The following is a 22,400-nucleotide window of genomic DNA, read 5'->3' as shown; positions in this document are numbered from 1 at the left end:
AGGAGTAAAGTGGCGGCTCAGCTTTGTTCAGTGGAGGAGAACAACAAGCAGCGGCAGACACCGTTAGTAGGCCCAACCAAACAAGTAGGCCAAATGCAGTTTAATATTCGAAACAGGAGTAAAGTGGCGGCTCAGCTTTGTTCAGTGGAGAACAACAAGCAGCGGCAGACACCGTTAGTAGGCCCAACCAAACAAGTAGGCCAAATGCAGTTTAATATTTGAAACAGGAGTAAACTGGCGGCTCAGCTTCGTTCAGTGGAGGAGAAAAGCAAGGAGCGGCAGACACCGTTAGTAGGCCCAACCAAACAAGTTGGCCAAATGCAGTTTAATATTCGAAACAGGAGTAAAGTGGCGGATCAGCTTTGTTCAGTGCAGGAGAACAACAAGCAGCGTCAAACACCGTTAGTAGGCCCAACCAAACAAGTAGGCCAAATGCAGTTTAATATTCGAAACAGGAGTAAAGTGGCGGCTCAGCTTTGTTCAGTGGAGGAGAACAACAAGCAGCGGCAGACACCGTTAGTAGGCCCAACCAAACAAGTAGGCCAAATGCAGTTTAATATTCGAAACAGGAGAAAATTGGCGGCTCAGCTTTGTTCAGTGGAGAACAACAAGCAGCGGCAGACACCGTTAGTAGGCCCAACCAAACAAGTAGGCCAAATGCAGTTTAATATTCGAAACAGGAGTAAAGTGGTGGCTCAGCTTTGTTCAGTGGAGGAGAACAACAAGCAGCGGCAGACACCGTTAGTAGGCCCAACCAAACAAGTAGGCCAAATGCAGTTTAATATTTGAAACAGGAGTAAACTGGCGGCTCAGCTTTGTTCAGTGGAGGAGAAAAGCAAGGAGCGGCAGACACCGTTAGTAGGCCCAACCAAACAAGTTCGCCAAATGCAGTTTAATATTCGAAACAGGAGTAAAGTGGCGGCTCAGCTTTGTTCAGTGGAGGAGAACAACAAGCAGCGGCAGACACCGTTAGTAGGCCCAACCAAACAAGTAGGCCAAATGCAGTTTAATATTCGAAACAGGAGTAAAGTGGCAGCTCAGCTTTGTTCAGTGGAGAACAACAAGCAGCGGCAGACACCGTTAGTAGGCCCAAACAAGTAGGCCAAATGAAGTTTAATATTTGAAACAAGTAAACTGGCGGCTCAGCTTTGTTCAGTGGAGGAGAAAAGCAAGGAGCGTCAGACACCGTTAGTAGGCCCAACCAAATAAGTTGGCCAAATACAGTTTAATATTCGAAACAGGAGTAAAGTGGCGGCTCAGCTTTGTTCAGTGGAGGACAACTGTAAGGAGTGGCGCAGACAGACTTAGTAGGCCTAAAATAAAAAAGTAGGCTACATGCAGTTCAAAATTGGTTACAGGAGTACACAGGCGGCATAGCTTTGTTCAGTGGAGGACAACTGTAAGGAGTGGCGCAGACAGACTTAGTAGGCCTAAAATAAAAAAGTAGGCTACATGCAGTTCAAAATTGGTTACAGGAGTACACAGGCAGCATAGCTTTGTTCAGTGGAGGACAACTGTAAGGAGTGGCTGACACAGTTTGTAGGCCAAAATAATAAAGTGAGGTAAATGTCTGCCCAAAAAATGTTCATAAATAAACAGGTGTCATAGCTAGGTACAGGGGTGGGCTCCTCTGCTGAGTAGCAGACAGTGGTAGTTGGCGCAAAGTATTAACTGGTCTAAATGGAGGCCAAGGCCCCTGTATATTTTTGCTATCTATCATTTAAAAAAATTTGTATTGGCAGTGCCATTGAAGGATTTAACAGCACAGACTACACAGTGGTGGAGCAGGAAGAGGTAAGTTTGGCAAGTGGTAGAGCACTGTTCGACCTGGGGGGGGGGCAATTCTCTCGTGGGCGGCGGTACTGGCACAGGGCCCCTCATATTACGATGGTGTGTCTGACGTTGGTTGTGCACCACCACCGTCAGAGACACTTCATTGTACTATGAGGGACCCAGTGCCGTCGCCCAAGAGTGGGCACACCCACCTGTCCAGGCAAACTGCTTTCGCACGGGTGCTTGCGCTAGGTGATGACCACGGCCCTGTGGGGGGAGTCAGCCCATTTAGGGAGGTAAAAAAATGGCCTATGGTGGACATTCAGCAGCTGCAAATGGAGGAATTGGGTCAGTCAGTCAGAGGCCAAAAGCAAGACATTTTTCAGGCAAGCTACGTGTCAGCAGGGGAAGGTGGGGCAAAATAATTTGAAATCCATGATTGGTTCATTTTAATGAAGGTTAGATCATCAACATTTTGGGTAGCCAGACGAGTCCTTTTTTCGGTCAGTATTGAACCAGCAGCACTGAAGACTCTTTCTGATAGCACACTAGCAGTAGGGCAAGCGAGCTCCTGTAATGCATATTCTGCCAATTCAGGCCAGGTGTCTATTTTAGATGCCCAGTAATCAAAGGGGAATGACCTGTGAGGGAGAACATCGATAAGGGAGGAAAAATAGTTCGTAACCATACTGGACAAATGCAGTCTCCTGTCACTTTGAATCGATGCAGCAGTACCCGTCGTGTCTGCGGTCATTGCGAAATCACTCCACAACCTGGTCATAAAACCCCTCTGTCCAATGCCACTTCTGATTTGTGCACCTCTAACACCTCTGCCATGTTGCCCCCTACAGCTCGTGTGAGAACCATCACCGCCGCTGTGTGCTGGGAATGCCTGAACCAAACGGTCTACAAGAGTTGCTTGTTTGGTAGCCAATATTTGCTCAAGGTTCTCATGTGGCATGATATTTTGTAATTTTCCTTTATATCGTGGATCCAGGAGGCAGGCCAACCAGTAATCGTCATCGGTCATCATTTTGATAATGCGGGGGTCCCTTTTTAGGATACGCAAGGCATACTCAGCCATGTGGGCCAATGTTCCAGGTGTCAATTCACTGCTTGTGCTGGGTTGAGGAGCACTTTCTTGCAAATCAACATCACTTGTCTCCCGCAAAAACCCTGTACCTGACCTTGCAACGCCACCAGTTTCTATTGCCCCCTGAGAAGCGTCCTCCTCCCATAAATATTCATCCCCATCATCCTCCTCTTCGTCCACCACCTCGTCCAGGAGAGTTCCCTGAGCAGGCAATGGCTGACTGTCATCAAGGCTTCCCTCCTCCTCGGCTGCAGATGCCTGCTCCTTAATGTTCGTCAAACTTTGCATCAGCAGACGCATTAGTGGGATGCTCATGCTTATGATGGCGTCGTCGGCACTTACCAGCCGTGTGCATTCCTCAAAACACTGAAGGACTTGACAGAGGTCTTGTAGCTTCGACCACTGCACACCTGACAACTCCATGTCTGCCATCCAACTGCCTGCCCGGGTATGTGTATCCTCCCACAAATACATTACAGCACGCCTCTGTTCGCACAGCCTCTGAAGCATGTGCAGTGTGGAGTTCCACCTTGTTGCAACGTCGATTACTAGGCGGTGCTGGGGAAGCCTCAGCGATCGCTGATGGTTCAGCATACGGCTGGAGTGTACGGGTGACCGGCGGATGTACAAGCAAAGTCTTCGCACCTTCAGGAGCAGGGCTGGTAACCCCGGATAATTTTTCAGGAAGCCCTGCACCACCAGGTTCAAGGTGTGAGCCAGGCAAGGTATGTGTTTCAGTTCTGAAAGGGCTATGGCAGCCATAAAATTCCTTCCGTTATCACTGACTACCTTGCCAGCCTCAAGATGTACACTGCCCAGCCATGACTTAGTTTCTTGCTACAAGTACTCGGCCAGAACATCCGCAGTGTGTCTGTTGTCGCCCAAACACTTAATTTCCAACACAGCCTGCTGACGCTTACCACTAGCTGTTCCATAATGGGACACCTCGTGTGCAACACTGGCAGCTGCGGATGGAGTGGTCGTGCGTCTGCGCACTGTGGACGAGCTCTCGCTTCTGGAGGAGGAGGGGCTAACGCCTACAGCCAACTGTTTCCTAGACCGTGGGCTAGGCAGAACTATCCCACTATGGCTGTCCCCTGTGGACCCTGCATCCACCACATTAACCCAGTGTGCCGTGATGGACACGTAACGTCCCTGGCCATGCCTACTGGTCCATGCATCTGTTGTGAGGTGCACCTTTCTACTGACTGATTGCCTCAGTGCATGGACAATGCGGTCTTTGACATGCTGGTGGAGGGCTGGGATGGCTTTTCTCGCAAAGAAGTGTCGACTGGGTAGGTCATAGCGTGGTACTGCGTAGGCCATCAGGGCTTTGAAAGCTTCGCTTTCAACCAACCGGTAGGGCATCATCTCTAATGAGATTTGTCTAGCAATGTGGGCGTTCAAACCCTGTGTACGCGGATGAGAGGATGAGTAGTTTCTTTTCCTAACGATAGTCTCTTGTAGGGTGAGCTGGACTGGAGAGGTTCATATGGTGGAACTAGCGGTGGTGGTGGTGGTGGTGGACATGGCCGATTGAGAGAGGGTTGGTGATGGTATTCTTGATGTTGACCTACATACAGTGTTTCCTACCAAAAACCTTGTGATTCCCTGACTGCTTTGGCCTTGCGACGATACCTCCACATTTGCTGCTGGTGGTGTCCTAACTGGTGGGCTTACAGTGAGGGAAGCAATATAGGGTTGCTGACTACCTTCATTCTGAGCAGGTGCACCAACGGTACAGGACATTTGGTAGTTAGTCCAGGCTTGCAAGTGCATGCTGGTTAAATGTCTACGCATGCACGTTGTATTTGAATTTAGGGGATTCTTCCCTCTGCTAAAGGTCTTTGAGCATTTCTTACAGATAACTTTGCACTGATCATTCGGATCTTGGTTAAAAAATTGCCACACTCCACTCTTCCTACTATGCAATACCTTTTCAGGCATTGCACGCTGTGCTACTTTCACCGGATGGCCACGCTGTCCTAAAACTGTTTTTTTGGTTGACAAACTTTTTTGGCCTGAGACGGGCCTGCCAGATGAAAGCTGTTGTGACGTTGATGGCTGCTGCGGATCATCCTCCACTTTTGAGCTACTGTCAGCGGCACCCTCTTCCCCCAATGGCTGCCAATCTGGGTCAACAACTGGATCATCTAGCACCTCCTCTTCAATGTCATGTGCACCTTCCTCTGTGTCACCGTGTAAGATGCTATAGCGATTGGGACGGGGGAACCATAGTCTCATCAGGGTCAGATTCTGGCTCAGTACACTGCGAGGGCAATGTAGTGATCTGAGTCAATGGAACAGCATAATAATCTAGCTGTGGCTGTGCATCAGTGCACTCCATGTTTGATTCATCTTGTAATGGGCTGTTAACAATTTCCCTTTCTAACCCAGGCACGGTATGTGTAAAGAGCTCCATGGAGTAACCTGTTGTGTCGCCTGACGCATCCTTCGCTTTTGGTTTGGGTGAAGGACACAAAGAAGCGGCTTGTTCCTGACCGGGAGCATCCACTGACGACTCGCTGTTTTTAAATTTGGAACTTTCTGATGAGGAGGCAAAAGAGTTAGAGGCTGAGTCAGCAATGAAAGCCAAAACTTTTTCCTGCCACCATCAGTACCAGCTGGCAACGACCGCCCACGGCCTCTTCCACCAGACTTCCTCATTTTTGGGAAAATCTAACCAAAATAACAACCGTTATATGGTACTGTAAAACAAGGTAGAAGGTGTATATAAACTTGTTGAGAATTTAATTCTCCCTTTTTTTGGGGGGAGACTGCACCACAACTCAGGCCCAGTGTATAACACAACGCAATGTAAGTGGCTCCAAGTGGCTGGCTGATACACAACAAACTAAGGCTACGTTCACATTTGCGGTGTGCGCCGCAGCGTCGGGCGCCGCAGCGTCGCCGCATGCGTCATGCGCCCCTATATTTAACATGGGGGCGCATGGACATGCGTCGCACTTGCGTTTTGCGCCGCATGCGTCGCTGCGGCGCCCGCGTCTGGGCGCAGAGGACGCAGCAAGTTGCATTTTTGCTGCGTCCAAAATCAATTAAAAAAAGGACGCATGCGGCGCAAAACGCAGCGTTGTGCATGCGTTTTGCTGCGTTTTTGTTTGCGTTGTGCGCTGCGGCGCCGACGCTGCGGCGCACAACGCAAATGTGAACGTAGCCTTAGAGGACTGAGGTATATCCACTTTGTGAGAATTTCAATCTCACTTTTTTGGGGGGGAGACTGAACCCAAACTCAGGCCCTGTGTATTTTACAACGCAATGTGAGTGGCAGCAAGTGGCTGGCTGATACACCGCAAACTAAGAGGACTGAGGTATATCCACTTTGTGAGAATTTCAATCTCACTTTTTTGCGGGGGACTGAACGCAAACTCAGCCCCAGTGTATAAAACAACGCAATGTGAGTGGCAGCAAGTGGCTGGCTGATGCACAACAAACTAAGAGGACTGAGGTATATCCACTTTGTGAGAATTTCAATCTCACTTTTTTTTTGGGGACACAGAACCCAAACTCAGGCCCAGTGTATTTTACAACGAAATGTGAGTGGCAGCAAGTGGCTGGCTGATACACCATAAACTAAGAGGACTGAGGTATATCCACTTTGTGAGAATTTCAATCTCACTTTTTTTGGGGGGAGACTGAACCCAAACTCAGGCCCAGTGTATTTTACAACGCAATGTGAGTGGCAGCAAGTGGCTGGCTGATACACCACAAAGAGGACTGAGGTTTATCCACTTTGTGAGATTTTCAATCTCACTTTTTTGGTGGGAAGCCTGAACCCAAACTCAGGCCCAGTGTATTTTACAACACAATGTAAGTGGCAGAACGTGGCTGGCTGATATGCGACAAACTAACAGAACTGACGTATATCCACTTTGTGACACTTTGAATCTCCCTTTTTTGGGGGGGAGACAGCATCACAACTCAGGCACAGTGTGTAACCCAACACAATGTAAGTGGCAGAAAGTGGCTGGAAGATATCTGAAAAAAATCCAAGGACTGTAGTACAATTTCAATCTCCCTACAATGATCTCAGGACAAGTATGGCAGCAACAAAAAGGACTGCTGCACACAAAAGTGTGGACAAATAAACAAGATAACTGCAGAAAGGAGCAACAGGATTTTTGCTTTTAAAAAAGCAGTTGGTTTGCACAGCAGCGGTGCAAACAGCAATGCAGCTATCAGGGAGCCTTATAAGGCGGCCTAAGAAGCTACAGAGCTGATGCACAAAGATATAGCCTCCACTGTCCCTGCAAAACAAAGGTGGTGTTGGACAGTGGAAATCGCTATAGCACAAGCAGTTTGGGGGTTAATCTTCCCTCCCTAACTATGTCCCTTCTTCTGACAAAGCTGCAGCAATCTCTCCCTATGCTAAGACCGGCAGAAGTAAGATGGCGGTCGGCGTGCAAGCCCCTTTATACCCCCTGTGACGCCGCAGAAAGCAAGTCAATCACTGTCATGCCCTTCTCTAAGATGGTGGGGACTGAGACCTATGTCATCACGCTGCCCACACTCTGCATCCTCCTTCATTGGCTGAGAAATGGCGCTGAACGCGTCATACGAAACGCGACTTTGGTGCGAAGATCGCCGACCCCATGGCCGATCCCACACTGGGATTGGGTCGGGTTTCATGAAACCCGACTTTGCCGAAAGTCGGCGATTTTTGAATTTGTCCAATCCGTTTCGCTCAACCCTAGTGGACAGTAATTCTAGAGCAGAATTGGGGATTCAAGTTCTGGGTGCCCAGCGAGTGACTCTCCCTTCAGTTGAAAGCTCCAAAAATTACGGGATGCCCCGGCCATTACAGCTGGTGGCTCTTTGACTCCACTGATCATGCAGCATTGCTACCTCCAGAAATCAGTGGCCTTTTCCGGTTTGTTGAAACGGAACCTAAAAGAAACCAGCAAGGACCCGTTAAACATCTGAACAGGGGGCTCTTAATAGATCGGTGAGGGTCACTTCTCTTCTTTTGTTTAACCAGTCTGACCCCTTTGAACAACCCCTTCAAATCCATCCTTGTTTTGTATTTCAACCTCAGATGTCCTTCTCTTGAAGGCAACAGCAAAAAAAAAAATCCTGGCAGTTTGGAAAGTAAAGTCTTAATTCAAGGCCAAGCAAAGAAGCAAGTGTCCATTAGCCCATTCTGATCTGGACACATGAAGACTAATTCCAAGACCCCAAGATTTCCTGGTATATGGCCTTCTGTTGGGCTGTCACTCCGGGCATGATTCTTCTAGGTCACCATAACCTTCAGGTTGCCATGTTCTTGCAGCTGTCACTGACAGGTTGATTGTCTTCGGTTGAAGTTATCGTGCCCTTCTCGGGAAGTCCATGAAGAGATAGTTTTGTGAGAGTTAATATATGTTACCATGGGTAAGATGTAAAGAGCATTGAATGTAATGTTTTCTCTTATCCCTCATTCTCGGAGAAGTTAACCACATCTTCCTATCCGTAGTCTTCCATTATTACCGGAGATGTGGCGCCCACAATGCGCCAGAAGACATGAAAGTCCCTCATTATTCTCTGTTAAGCCTTTATTTTTTGTAGCCTCCTATTCATTCATTTATAGGAACTATTCGCTTACTTTGTGTTTTATGCAAATAAAGGAGAGAATAACTCGGCATCGTGGCAGAAGCTTCTTATCTTCTCCTTTGTTAACAGAGAGGCTTTCTTTCTTGGATGACGGATTTGTCTGTCAGCCGTCTCCTCCACGCTCATATTATAATTTATAGGTGATGTATGCAGAGAATTCCCCGCTCTGGCCGTTATATTTTTCTAAATTTATCACTTTTGGGCTTTCGCGTTAACTTTTTTTTTTTTTTTTTTTACTAAAAATAACAAACTGTACAAGTTTTCCAGGGAATAAAAGTTATTTCTAACCGGGCAGGAACTAGTAGAACAATAAAAGTAGCAATCCCCTCACCGATCGTCCGCAGCTCCCGATTCGATGCCTGACTCTGCTGTCTGCTCCCATCTGGGCGCATCAGTAATTGGCGGAGAAGTGGCCAGTGAGACGGGACCAACAGGGACGAGGTGGACGCTAGAATGGCAGCTGTGGGGGATCGCTGGGGGCATAACTTCATTTTAATCTTTCATACATGTATAGACCCATTTCAAAAGAAGTTTCGACCATCGGACGACCCCCGCTAAGAGAATTGTAATAGGATTAATTGATCATGTCTTAACCTTCTCGTGGACGATCCTAGCGGTTCCCACAGATTACAGTGGATCACTGAGGAACACAAAGTAATAAGCTCGTTTTACAGACAGTAATTGTCCAAAGAGGAAAACGTAAAACTAGGAGGAGAGAAATAGTTGAACTGTTGACATTTTCACTTTGCCATGTTATAACACGTCATATGCACAGTCGTTTTCTATTAAACATCCTTTCATACGACTTGTAGAGTATAAGAACATCATAGTGGCAGATACCCTGTTTCGGACCTCCATTTAATCCAATCCAGAGTAACAAGGTGTCACAGTATAGGGATAATGCACACAGTGATGTTACAGTATTAGGGATAATGCACACAGTAATGTCACAGTATTAGGGATAATGCACACAGTGATGTCACAGCACAGTGATTATACACACAGTGATGTCACACTACAGAGATCATGCACACAGTGATGTCACAGTACAGGGATAATGCCAACAGTGATGTCACAGTAAAGGGGTAATGCACACAGTGATGTCATAATAAATACTCATAATGATGTCACAGTACAGAGATCAAGCACAGTGATATCGTGCAGGAATAATGCACACAGTGATGTCACAGCACAGTGATTATACACAGTGCTGTCACAGTGCAGAGATAATGCACACAGTGATGTCACAGTACATGGATAATACACACAGTGATGTCACAGGACATGGATAATACACAGTGATGTCACAGTGCAGGGATAATGCACACAGTGATGTCACAGTACAGGGATAATACACACAGTGATGTCACAGTGCTGGGATCATGCACACAGTGATGTCATAGTATAGAGTTAATAAACAGTGGAATTTAACCCCGTCTTTGTGCGACCTCATGAGGACTGACGTTAGTTGAGACCAGAGTCTCCTGTTATTTGAATTACATAGGCTCCAAGCCTTCTCCTTTTGAACAGAATGTCTTTTCTTGTCATAAATTATAGTATTTGTTATTTCTTTACATCCATTTACCAATACTGTGCACGCATTGATTCGTGTAAACCGTGTCCCGAGTTCTGCCGTTGGTGTCTTTTCTTTTTCTAGTTTTGCTGCAATATCACTTGAAGGTTTGAGCTCCATTTTTTTTGCAGCTCTTCTAGAATAAATACCTTCTACAATTACATAGAGAATTAAGAAAAACACTCATTGCATTTAGTAAAATTAGCCAAAATTTGTAAAACTATAAAAGGTGAGATTAAGGTCGGTGGAGAGAAAAGCCAAGGACAAAAAAATAAGAGGACCTTCATGACACCACTGGTTCCCAGATAGGTAGCCACTCGCACATGACATCCGAGCCACCTTTGTACCTGGACTAGCTGGTGATACAGGTGGTGACAGGCTCGGGGTACCTGTCCCATGAGCCCTCCTTATAATCTGGCCCTGGTTGACCTGTTGATAGCATAACACAATGTGTGGGCCCAAACATTGACCACCAGTGATCACCAGAACGAAGGGTGGATGCCACTTGCTTTTCTTACCCTTTATATTGAATGCATACTGTACCTTGCCGCCTGCAGAAGAATCCAATACTATTTCGGTGCCAATCCATCCCGCTATCGGGGAGGGTGGCAAATCCTTCCCGCCATCATCCGGACTTCCAATGATAAGCCCTTTAATGTATTTTATCATATGAAGAAACACCCAAGAACGGGAAACTCTGGCCACCTAAATCTAGGTTTTTTTTCCCACTTGTTACCATTAACAAAACTTCATATTTATTGCTGACTTCTTTTTTTATTTTCGAAATTTCACATATAGAAATCCAAGACAATTTTTTTTTATATTTTTCTACCAATCCAAAGCATAAAAGACACAATAATCATCTTCAATGTATCTTTATAAACATTTATAAATAATACAACATGATTGCAAAAATTTGTGCAAATTCCTTCATCCAGAGTCCTATACAGTATCGACCAGACAGTCGGAGCAACCGTCTGCATCAGAGGACTATACCTTGTGTTTTGGTTTATGTAAACATTGTAACACCCTCCGCCGCCATGCAAGAACGAAAAAACTATTGTGACGATTGGGGGGCAAGGAACCAACTAAATCTACAGAAGTTAGCTTGATGGGGTCATGGCACTGGCCAGTCAACCAATGGCTTTCCATAAAATGTCTCCCTTCGAAGTCTTGCCTCACATACCCTGCATTGCTTTGTGTTGTGGAGAACAGTTTGGGCCTTTTTTATGATACTTTTTGTATTGAACTGAACTACTAAAACATTTTCAAGTTTCGCAGAGGTATAATCCCCCATTTTGTTTCATGTGCTTTATTATCTCTCCCTTGGTAGTGCAATTTTTTGTGTTTTTTTTTCCATCAGGATCAAGAAACCAGATGAATAAGGGAAATCTCTTATTAAAAAAATATACTTTCCAACATAATTGTTTCCGTTGTTGGCAATTTCTCGAATCTTTCGTTACCATTAAATTAACCATCACAAAAAGGGGGTAAAAGATCTGTCCTCGATGAGGCTGTAGGAAAGGTTCCTTAAGTCCTGGGAAGAAGTCACAGTTTTGTAACCCAATTGTGCCAGAACTTGTCGACAGGCATTCTGGGTGAATTCTACAATGTCATATGACAATGTTAGTCTCCAGCTTTCCGCTGTGGCAGCAGAGTTCCTTACTGTGCCATATTTGTGTCTGGCGGAGGACTGATCTCCTCGGGTGTTATTGAGGATCCATCTTTCAACATTGGCATCCAGTGGAATCCCCACAAAGTCATAGATCTCCTCCATCTTTTTCATGGGTTTCCTAGCCAGATCTTCGTATCTCAAAAGCATATATCGACCCTTTAACCAAAGCGGCCTGCTTAACCCTGTAGACACTGAATTTAAGAAGTCCTCACACACTGTTGTCAGCTGGGTTGAGTCTAAATTGTATGGTCTACGACCAGTAGCCCTCCAGATCCTCCACAACCTATATGTGTCTCTAAATGTCTCGCTACGAGAAGCTAATATGCCCCTTGGGTCCCTGACCAACTGGATCACCTTTAAGTTAAGCCTGGGATCTTCCACCAGTGCTCGTAGGTCATTGACCTCTGGGACACGCACTGTTTTGATGGCCACATGTCCATGCTCTTTGCAGGATTCCATTGCCAGAGTCAGATTTAAGTTACCACATTTCTTAACACAGTCTCCTTCTTCGAGGTAAATATCGGTGGGTCCCAGTGCATCACAGACCGGGGGGGAGCACAGAGCTTTGCTGGCTCCTCTTCGGAATAACCTGTCGGTACTATGGTTTGTTGGCTGCGGCTTTATGTAGTTCTCCATAAAATACAAGTCACAGTCATAAAGACTTCGTAAAAGGTCTCTGCTTGCACCCAACATCACTCGCCTATCCGTGGCACTCTTACTGAGAGTCATTTTGGGTATAAGGGTATACTGAACGTGGTAAAGTGGCTCAAACAAGTAGAACACATCCGTGTGTTGGTTAAACAGTTGTCCGACAAAGGAAGATCCACTGCGCGTGGTCGCCAAGATGAGGATGTGAGTCTTTCTCGAAATATTAGAAGTTATCAACTGACCATCTTCACAAAGACGATCAGGAGATTCCGTTGGGTCTTGTCCAGGGCTACAATTATTTGGATTGGGGATTGGGCACATGTGAAAGGATTTGGTGGTAAAAGTCCGAATGGCTGTGTACTGGATAGCAATTGAGGCTAGCGCTAGTAAGAGGACAGCCTTCCAAGAACATTGCATGGCTGGAAACCGTCATTGAGCCTCGTCAAGGTATTCTGTTGATTACTTTACCTATAGAAGACACAAAAATATTTCATTACGTAAAGGAAATACAACTCGACTATTACATAAGTCATCGATAAAGCAGCTTAACAGTAAGAAGTCTTCACATGGGTGTGGAAATCTCAAGTAGACACCTGCTGCCTGTGACAGGGCAATCCCTATAGAAATCAAAGTTCCTCTATTAGCCAAAGAGCTAATGAAGACCCCTACAAACTAGAACAGTGCACCCCTTATGCATTAAACCGAGGTTTCAGCATTGGGACAATCATCTCCTGTGGTTAGCTAGAGGCCATCTGACCGGCATCCACATCAGGCACCTCGCTGGAAATGTCTTAATTTCAGCAAAGCAAACTTTCCTGCATAATTTATATGCTGTAAAATCATTATTACAGGAGATACATGTAAATGTGGATGCTTCGGACTCCATACTTTGGTGTATAGTCTGTGCAGTGCGAACGCTGACTGATTGAGGTCACACACAAGGAGTGGTCGAGAGCTCAAAAAAGAGAAGCCTGCCAAGAAAGAAATATGGAAAGTGTCTCTGGAATTAGAAATGAGCCCTTACTGGCTACCTGTTCGTGATCCCAGAAGTGGAGAAACACTTTGATTACAATTATTAACTGTGGCCAAGTACTGTGATAAAGTGACCGAAAGTGATCGACCTCACCAGCCTGCCCAGAGACCAGATTTGATGAAATTGTGACAATGTGAATGACTATGGCCTGCGATAAGCTCCACAATGGCCTCAGACAACCTCCATGCACTGTTGTGTCCTGCATCTGCGAGTACTCGGTATGGACTGCTTCTGTGATAGAACAACTGTGGACCGATGTGAGTGTGATATACTGCAAGGTGTGCAGTGATAACCCTCCAAAACCGTGCTGCGTTCATTGCCGAAGAAAATCGCCTGTCGTTTGTCTTATAATTAGCAATAATTATAATAAGACTGCTCGAACTGCCATGCTCTGTGCCACAGTGCAATAGTGTAACGTCCAAGCTCAGTGCCATAACATATTAATGTAACTGCCAAGCTCTGTGCCACAGTATAGTACTGTAACTTCCAAGCTCTCTGCCACAGTACAGTAGTGTAAAAGCTCTGTGCCATAACATACTTCTGCGCCACAGTACAGCAGTGTAACGGCCAAGCTCTGCACCACAGTACAGTAGTGTAATGGCCACGCTCTGCGTCACAGTACAGTAGTGTAACTTCCAAGCCCTGTGCCACAGTACAGTAATGTAAAGGCCAAGCTGCATCACAGTACAGTAGTGTGACTTCCTAGCTCCTTGCCACAGTACAGTAATGTAAAGGCCAAGCTCTGTGCCACAGTACAGTAATGTAACTTCCAAGCCCTGTGCCACAGTACAGTAGTGTAAGGGCCAAGTTCTGCGCCACAGTACAGTAGTGTAACGCCCTTGCTCTGTGCCACAGTACAGTAGTGTAACTTCCAAGCTCTGTGCCACGGTACAGTAGTGTAACTTCCAAGCTCTGGGCCACAGTACAGTAGTGTAAAGGCCAAGCTCTGTGCCACAGTACAGTAGTGTAACTTCCAAGCTCTGTGCCACAGTACAGTAGCGTAACTTCCAAGCTCTGCATCACAGTACAGTAGTGTAATGGCCAAGCTCTGCGCCACAGTACAGTAGTGTAACTTCCAAGCTCTGTGCCACAGTACAGTAGCGTAACTTCCAAGCTCTGCATCACAGTACAGTAGTGTAATGGCCAAGCACTGCGCCACAGTACAGTAGTGTAACTTCCAAGCTCTGCCACAGTACAGTAGTGTAACTTCCAAGCTCTGCGTCACAGTACAGTAGTGTAACTTCCAAGCTCTGCGCCACAGTAGAGTAGCGTAACTTCCAAGCTCTGCATCACAGTACAGTAGTGTAATGGCCAAACACTGCGCCACAGTACAGTAGTGTAACTTCCAAGCTCTGTGCCACAGTACAGTAGTGTAACTTCCAAGCTCTGCGTCACAGTACAGTAGTGTAACTTCCAAGCGCTGTGCCACAGCACAGTAATGTAACTTCCAAGCTCTGTGCCACAGTACAGTAGTCTAACTTCCAAGTTCTGCGTCACAGTACAGTAGTGTAACATCCAAGCTCTGCGCCACAGTACAGTAGTGTAACTTCCAAGCCCTGCGCCACTGTACAGTAGTGTAACTTCCAAGCCCTGCGCCAAAGTACAGTAGTGTAACTTCCAAGCCCTGCGCCACAGTACAGTAGTGTAACTTCCAAGCTCTGCGCCACAGTACAGTAGTGTAACGGCCAAGCTCTGCGCCACAGTACAGTAATGTAACTTCCAAGCCCTGCGCCACAGTACAGTAGTGTAACGGCATGCTCTGTGCCACATTACACTAGTGTAACTTCCAAGCTCTGTGCCACAATACAGTAGTGTAACTTCCAAGCTCTGTGCCACAATACAGTAGTGTAACTTCCAAGCTCTGCGCCACAGTACAGTAGTGTAACTTCCAAGCTCTGCGCCACAATACAGTATTGTAACTTCCAAGCTCTGCGCCACAATACAGTAGTGTAACTTCCAAGCTCTGCGCCACAGTACAGTAGTGTAGCTTCCAAGCTCTGCGCCACAATAAGGTAGTGTAACTTCCAAGCTCTGCGCCACAGTACAGTAGTGTAACTTCCAAGCTCTGCGCCACAGTACAGTAGTGTAGCTTCCAAGCTCTGCGCCACAGTACAGTAGTGTAACTTCCAAGCCCTGTGCCACAGTACAGTAATGTAAAGGCCAAGCTCTGCGTCACAGTACAGTAATGTAACTTCCAAGCCCTGCGCCACAGTACAGTAGTGTAACGGCATGCTCTGTGCCACATTACACTAGTGTAACTTCCAAGCTCTGTGCCACAATACAGTAGTGTAACTTCCAAGCTCTGTGCCACAATACAGTAGTGTAACTTCCAAGCTCTGCGCCACAGTACAGTAGTGTAACTTCCAAGCTCTGCGCCACAATACAGTATTGTAACTTCCAAGCTCTGTGCCACAATACAGTAGTGTAACTTCCAAGCTCTGCGCCACAGTACAGTAGTGTAGCTTCCAAGCTCTGCGCCACAATAAGGTAGTGTAACTTCCAAGCTCTGCGCCACAGTACAGTAGTGTAACTTCCAAGCTCTGCGCCACAGTACAGTAGTGTAGCTTCCAAGCTCTGCGCCACAGTACAGTAGTGTAACTTCCAAGCCCTGTGCCACAGTACAGTAATGTAAAGGCCAAGCTCTGCGTCACAGTACAGTAGTGTGACTTCCTAGCTCCTTGCCACAGTACAGTAATGTAAAGGCCAAGCTCTGTGCCACAGTACAGTAGTGTAACTTCCAAGCTCTGCGCCACAGTACAGTAGTGTAACTTCCAAGCCCTGCGCCACAGTACAGTAGTGTAACTTCCAAGCCCTGCGGCACAGTACAGTAGTCTAACTTCCAAGCTCTGCGTCACAGTACAGTAGTGTAACTTCCAAGCGCTGTGCCACAGCACAGTAATGTAACTTCCAAGCTCTGTGCCACAGTACAGTAGTCTAGCTTCCAAGCTCTGCGTCACAGTACAGTAGTCTAACTTCCAAGCTCTGCGTCACAGTACAGTACTGTAACTTCCAAGCGCTGTGCCACAGCACAGTAATGTAACTTCCAAGCTCTGCCACAGTACAGTAGTCTAACTTCCAAGCTCTGCGCCACAGTACAGTAGTGTAACTTCCAAGCGCTGTGCCACAGCACAGTAATGTAATTTCCAAGCTCTGTGCCACAGCACAGTAGTCTAACTTCCAAGCTCTGCGCCACAGTACAGTAGTGTAAGTTCCAAGCTCTGCGCCACAATACAGTAGTGTAACATCCAAGCTCTGCGCCACAGTACAGTAGTGTAACTTCCAAGCTCTGCGCCACAGTACAGTAGTATAACTTCCAAGCTCTGCGCCACAGTACAGTAGTGTAACTTCCAAACCCTGCGCCACAGTACAGTTGTGTAACTTCCAAGCTCTGCGCCACAGTACAGTAGTGTAACTTCCAAGCTCTGCGCCACAGTACAGTAGTGTAACTTCCAAGCCCTGCGGCACAGTACAGTAGTGTAACTTCCATGCTCTGCGCCACAGTACAGTAGTATTACTTCCAAGCCCTGCGCCACAGTACAGTAGTGTAACACCCAAGCCCTGCGCCAAAGTACAGTAGTGTAACTTCCAAGCCCTGCGCCACAGTACAGTAGTGTAACTTCCAAGCTCTGCACCACAGTACAGTAGTGTAACGGCCAAGCTCTGCGCCACAGTACAGTAATGTAACTTCCAAGCCCTGCGCCACAGTACAGTAGTGTAACGGCCAAGCTCTGCGCCACAGTACACTAGTGTAACTTCCAAGCTCTGTGCCACAATACAGTAGTGTAACTTCCAAGCTCTGTGCCACAATACAGTAGTGTAACTTCCAAGCTCTGTGCCACAGTACAGTAGTGTAGCTTCCAAGCTCTGCGCCTCAGTACAGTAGTGTAACTTCCAAGCCCTGCGCCACAGTACAATAGTGTAACTTCCAAGCCCTGCACCACAGTACAGTAGTGTAACTTCCAAGCCCTGCGCCACAGTACAGTAGTGTAACTTCCAAGCTCTCTGCTACAGTACAGTAGTGTAATGGCCAAGTCTGTGCCACAGTACAGTAGTGTAACTTCCAAGCTCTGTGCCACAGTACAGTAGTGTAACTTCCAAGCTCTCTGCTACAGTACAGTAGTGTAACGGCCAAGTCTGTGCCACAGTACAGTAGTGGAAAAGCTCTGTGCCATAACATACTTCTGTAGCCACCAAGACCTTGTTATTGTTTTACTGTCAAGTTCAGAGATTGAACATTGATATTTGACTATCAAGAACTGTGTCTATGCGGCTGTGTAACCATGAAGCGTGTTCCCTCATTGAAATACTGAGACCATTGGATTTGCTTTTCTTATACTTTGAGTAAAACACTTTGATTTCAACTCTGCCATGTCTCTGTATTTCTTGAGCTCGGAGCCCTGCCGAAAGTCAAATGACCACAAAAAGAGAGGTCTAAAAATCCTCCAAAAATTCAAAAATGTGGGAAGGAACATATACACACAACACACCTAAGGGTGAGACAACACAGTGAATTTGGCCAATAACCAAAATTCCTACACGCGCTGTGGCCAACGGCCTCTGATTCTGAAGAATTCTCCACCTACCAGGACACCGGTATAGAAGGGAGGCTTCACAGTTTCCTCCACCATTAATTGCCTCTGGGACTCCTAATCCTTGTTACAAGATATTTTGTAACTTTTCGACAAGATTTGATGTGATGGTCTTATTGATAACGTTTTACTTTAGAGTCTTCAACTTCGCAACAAAGAGCAGAAGGCAGTTTGTGCCGCGGCCGCTCCTACGGCCTTGTTAAATTCCTCCATGAGACTCGTACATAAAAAGATTTCACTTTTATGGATTACGAACCGTGGAGAAGACTCATTTAATGGGTAAAAGAAAAAAAAAACCTTTTTCCTTCCTGCAAAGGAATCAAATTCTCCATCACCTTGGAGGTAATGAGATGCTCTTGCACTTTCATATGAAGGAACATTTCGGGCTGCACCAGTAATATCCCCATCTTATCCAGAATATCAAGTGGCCACGTTATCCGGACCGTCACTACGGCACTGAGCAGTTTTGCAGGATTGCTGAATATTTGTATCATTTTTCACTAAACTGAAACTTTTGATTCGATTTTCGGTCTGGAATTGAAGATGTGCAGATGACAACTGTGGTTCTCCAGCATCTGCTGTGCCACGATGGAAGGACTGCGCGAATACGGAACAAGACTAATTGGCACCGAAAAATACGCAGAATAGTGAGAAATGTCTGAGCGGAAAAGTGTCACTGGATAAAAGGGACTTAAAGCAGAATGTTACAAGGTCTACACACAAGTCACTGAGCTCGCAACAAGGCACAGGTCCTGGTACCAACACACTGGTATATGCCCCTGCCTTATTATATCCTTTCCGAGGTCTAAATACAAAACACAGGATAGATGAAAGGAGTATGGAAGATGGCAGTCCAACTGCAGAGACCCCGACTATCCTGAGAATGTGCAGCCCAAATCCCCAGTGTGCGACCACCTCCTACAGATGGTGAATGAAGCAGTACTGAGCGTGTGCGACCACCTCCCATAGACTGGAGCGGTAATGAGCATGTGCGACCACCTCCTATAGATGGTGAATGGAGCGGTAGTGAGCGTGCGACCACTTCCTATAGACGTGAATGGAGCAGTAGTGAGTGTGCAACCACCTCCTCTAGACAGTGACTGGAGCGGTAGTGAGTGTGTGCGACCACCTCCTATAGACAGTGACTGGAGCGGTACTGAGCGTGTGCGACCACCTCCTATAGACGGTGAATGGAGCGGTAGTGAGTGTGTGCGACCACCTCCTATAGATGATGAATGGAGCGGTAGTGAGCGTGTGCGACCACCTCCTATACACAGTGAATGGAGCGGTAGTGAGTGTGTGCGACCACCTCCTATAGACAGTGACTGGAGCGGTAGTGAGTGTGTGCGACCACCTCCTATAGATGGTGAATGGAGCGGTAGTGAGCGTGTGCGATCACCTCCTATAGATGGTGAATGGGGCGGTAGTGAGCGTGTGCGACCACCTCCTATAGATAGTGACTGGAGCGGTACTGAGCGTGTGCGACCACCTCCTATAGACGGTGAATGGAGCGGTAGTGAGCGTGTGCGACCACCTCCTATAGACGGTGAATGGAGCGGTAGTGAGCGTGTGCAACCACCTCTCAAGTTCTTTTAAGGAGTTATTTCGAGCAAAAAACACCTGAAAAAGTTGCTCAAAAAGTGGTTTAATGACTCTTCTTATTCATTTCTATTGTAACACCACGTTTTTGGTTTTTTTAGCCTTTTTATTTAGTTTCAGGTTTTGATAAATGTCTGCTGGGGAAAAAAAAGAAAGTGCTCCTCACTATTGATGGAATCTGCCCCAAACTAAGCTCCGTCCAATCAAAAGGCTGCAAACAACGCTTCAAGAAATAAAAAAACTCAGACAAAAGTTGCCCAAGGAGCATTTCCTAAAGCAGTTTCCACTAGAAAACGCTCAATTTTTTGACCGCCTGAATAAAAAGAAAAATAACTGCCTATACTGTAAGGCTCTGTGCACACTGACATTTTTGCAGAAACTCCAAAACTCATCCAAAACTCGTTGAAAACTTTCAGCTCAGTCTTTATTCTGAAAACTGCAAAAAGATTGTGTGCACACGCCCTACGGGACTGCATGGATCGGTCGGGGTTCCACCAATCATACATATAGGTCACCTGGAACACTCCCTTTAAGGCTGCCGCCACACTAGCAGTATTTGGTCAGTAGTTGTAAGCCAAAACCAGGAGTGCAGAAGTGGATCATATGTTTCTATTATACTTTTCCTCTATTTGTTCCACTCCTGGTTTTGGCTACAAATACTGATGTAAAATACTGACCAAATACTGCTAGTGTGATGGCAGCCTAAAGGTTAAGGCCGGCGTCACACTAGCGTATTGCATCGGATGCGATATGCTAATGACCCTCAGCTCCTGCTCTGCTGTCAGCAGGAGCCGAGTGTCATGCGTCTGTGGTCCAAGCCTCTCGCAGAGAGCGGATCGGAGCACAGCTGCGAAGGAGGCGGAAAAACTAATTTCTCCATCTCCTCCATGCCGGGGTCCGTGTTTAGCGCACAGCACTCGGATGATATACGAGTGGTGTGCACTGTCTCACTCACACCCATAGGCTCATAAGGGTGCGAGTGAGCTGAGAGTCGGCCGAGTGTCCGTGACAATCCCAGCATGCTGCGATTGTCTCTGACCGAGGAAAACGGCCGACAAAAAAATCGGCTGCTGGGAGCTGCCCCATAGTGTAACATTGGTCCGAGTGCAATGCGATTTTTTTATCGCATTGCACTCGTCCGTTTGAGTCACCAGTGTGACGCCGGCCTTAGGCCGGAGACACACTGGTGCGAGATACGGCCGAGTCTCGCTGGTTAAAAGCAAGCTGTGGCACCTGCATTCCGGAGCTGAGCGTGCAGCTCCATGTATTGCTATGGAGCCGCACGCTCCGCTCCAGAGTGCAGGTGCCACAGCTTGCTTTTAACCAGCGAGACTCGGCCGTATCTCGCACCAGTGTGTCTCCGGCCTTACTCAGAGGTCATGGCTTATGCATGCAGCCATTTCTCCTGTCCCCGTTGGTCAGGGCACATGGTCGTGTCCATGATAATATTCCCCTGGATTGCACTCTCACCTGTACACCTGCCATTTTCCAGACTTGCCCTGCAGCCCATAATCTCTGCTATGATGTCCCTGCCCCCTATAATCTCTGCTATGACCTCCCTGCTCCCCATAATCTCTTCTATGATCTCCCTGCATCCCATAATCTGCTATGACCTCCCTTCACCCCATAATCTCTGCTATGATCTCCCTGCCCCCCATAATCTCTGCTATGACCTCCCCGCACCCCATAATCTCTGCTATGACCTCCCCGCACCCCATAATCTCTGCTATGACCTCCCTGCTCCCCATAATCTCTATGATATCCCTCACCCCATAATCTCTGCTATGATCTCCCTGCATCCCATACATCTCTGCTATGATCTCCCTGCCCCATAATCTCTGCTATGATCTTGCCGCCCACCATCTCTGCTATGATCTCCCTCACCCCATAATCTCTGCTATGATCTCCCTGCATCCCATAAATCTCTGCTATGATCTCCCTGCCCCATAATCTCTGCTATGATCTCCCTGCCCACCATAATCTCTGCTATGATCTCCCCGCCCACCATAATCTCTGCTATGATCTCCCCGCCCCCCCATAATCTCTGCTATGACCTCCCTGCCCCCCATAATCTCTGCTATGATCTCCCTGCCCCCCATAATCTCTGCTATGATCTTCCTGCCCCCCATGTCTGCTATGATCTCCCTGCCCCCCATAATCTCTACTATGATCTCCCTCACCCCATAATCTCTGCTATGACCTCCCTGCACCCCATAATCTCTGCTATAATCTCCCTGCCCCCCATTATCTCAGCTATGATCTCCCTGCCCCCATAATCTCTGCTATGATCTCCCCGCCCCCCATAATCTCTGCTATGACCTCCCTGCCCCCCATAATCTCTGCTATGATCTCCCTGCCCCCCATAATCTCTGCTATGACCTCCCTGCCCCCCATAATCTCTGCTATAATCTCCCTGCAGAGTTCACCCTTCCACCTCCTCCGCTCCTGGAATGAAATCAGCGCGACCCCCCAGAGCTTTTCTTAAAAATCCTGCATCTTATAAAATACCGCAATACATGTAGTGATCTGAGCGCAGTAGGGCGAGAAACAATCATCTCAACCCCTAAGTAAAAAAAAGAAAAATATTGGGGCACCCAAAAATGTCACTGACCCCAGAAAAGCCCAAATGTCTCCTTATATTCCCGATAATACCTGGCCCCTGGAATCATCCGTGCCAACTGCAGAGAACAGAGCTATATGTCCATTATTGGCGCACACCGCACGTCGCCGGCATAATCATCATTTTCCCTTTATTCTAGAAGCCCCCCAGACATTGCTATACGGCCCCCTTAACCATGATGGAAAGCCGC

At 47.0% G+C, this 22,400-nt stretch overlaps 2 protein-coding genes across 4 annotated transcripts in view; one reads left to right on the top strand and one right to left on the bottom strand.

Moving 5' to 3' along the window:
- Window positions 1–22,400, top strand: part of LOC143806419 (transmembrane protein 263-B-like) — a 276,680-nt gene that overhangs the window by 212,231 nt on the left and 42,049 nt on the right. The window lies entirely within an intron of this gene.
- Window positions 10,906–22,400, bottom strand: part of CHST1 (carbohydrate sulfotransferase 1) — a 62,949-nt gene continuing 51,454 nt past the window's right edge. For all 3 annotated transcript variants that reach the window (XM_077286939.1, XM_077286937.1, XM_077286938.1), the window contains exon 2: window positions 10,906–12,837. In XM_077286939.1, the coding sequence (XP_077143054.1) occupies window positions 11,524–12,786 (1,263 nt within the window). In that variant the 5' untranslated portion in view covers window positions 12,787–12,837 and the 3' untranslated portion in view covers window positions 10,906–11,523. The remainder of the gene's footprint in view (window positions 12,838–22,400) is intronic.

Source organism: Ranitomeya variabilis, chromosome 2, assembly GCF_051348905.1.
Source record: "Ranitomeya variabilis isolate aRanVar5 chromosome 2, aRanVar5.hap1, whole genome shotgun sequence".
Taxonomy (NCBI): Eukaryota; Metazoa; Chordata; class Amphibia; order Anura; family Dendrobatidae; genus Ranitomeya; species Ranitomeya variabilis.
Note: the sequence above shows the minus strand (reverse complement) of the source record. Positions and strands in the feature narration are given on the sequence as shown.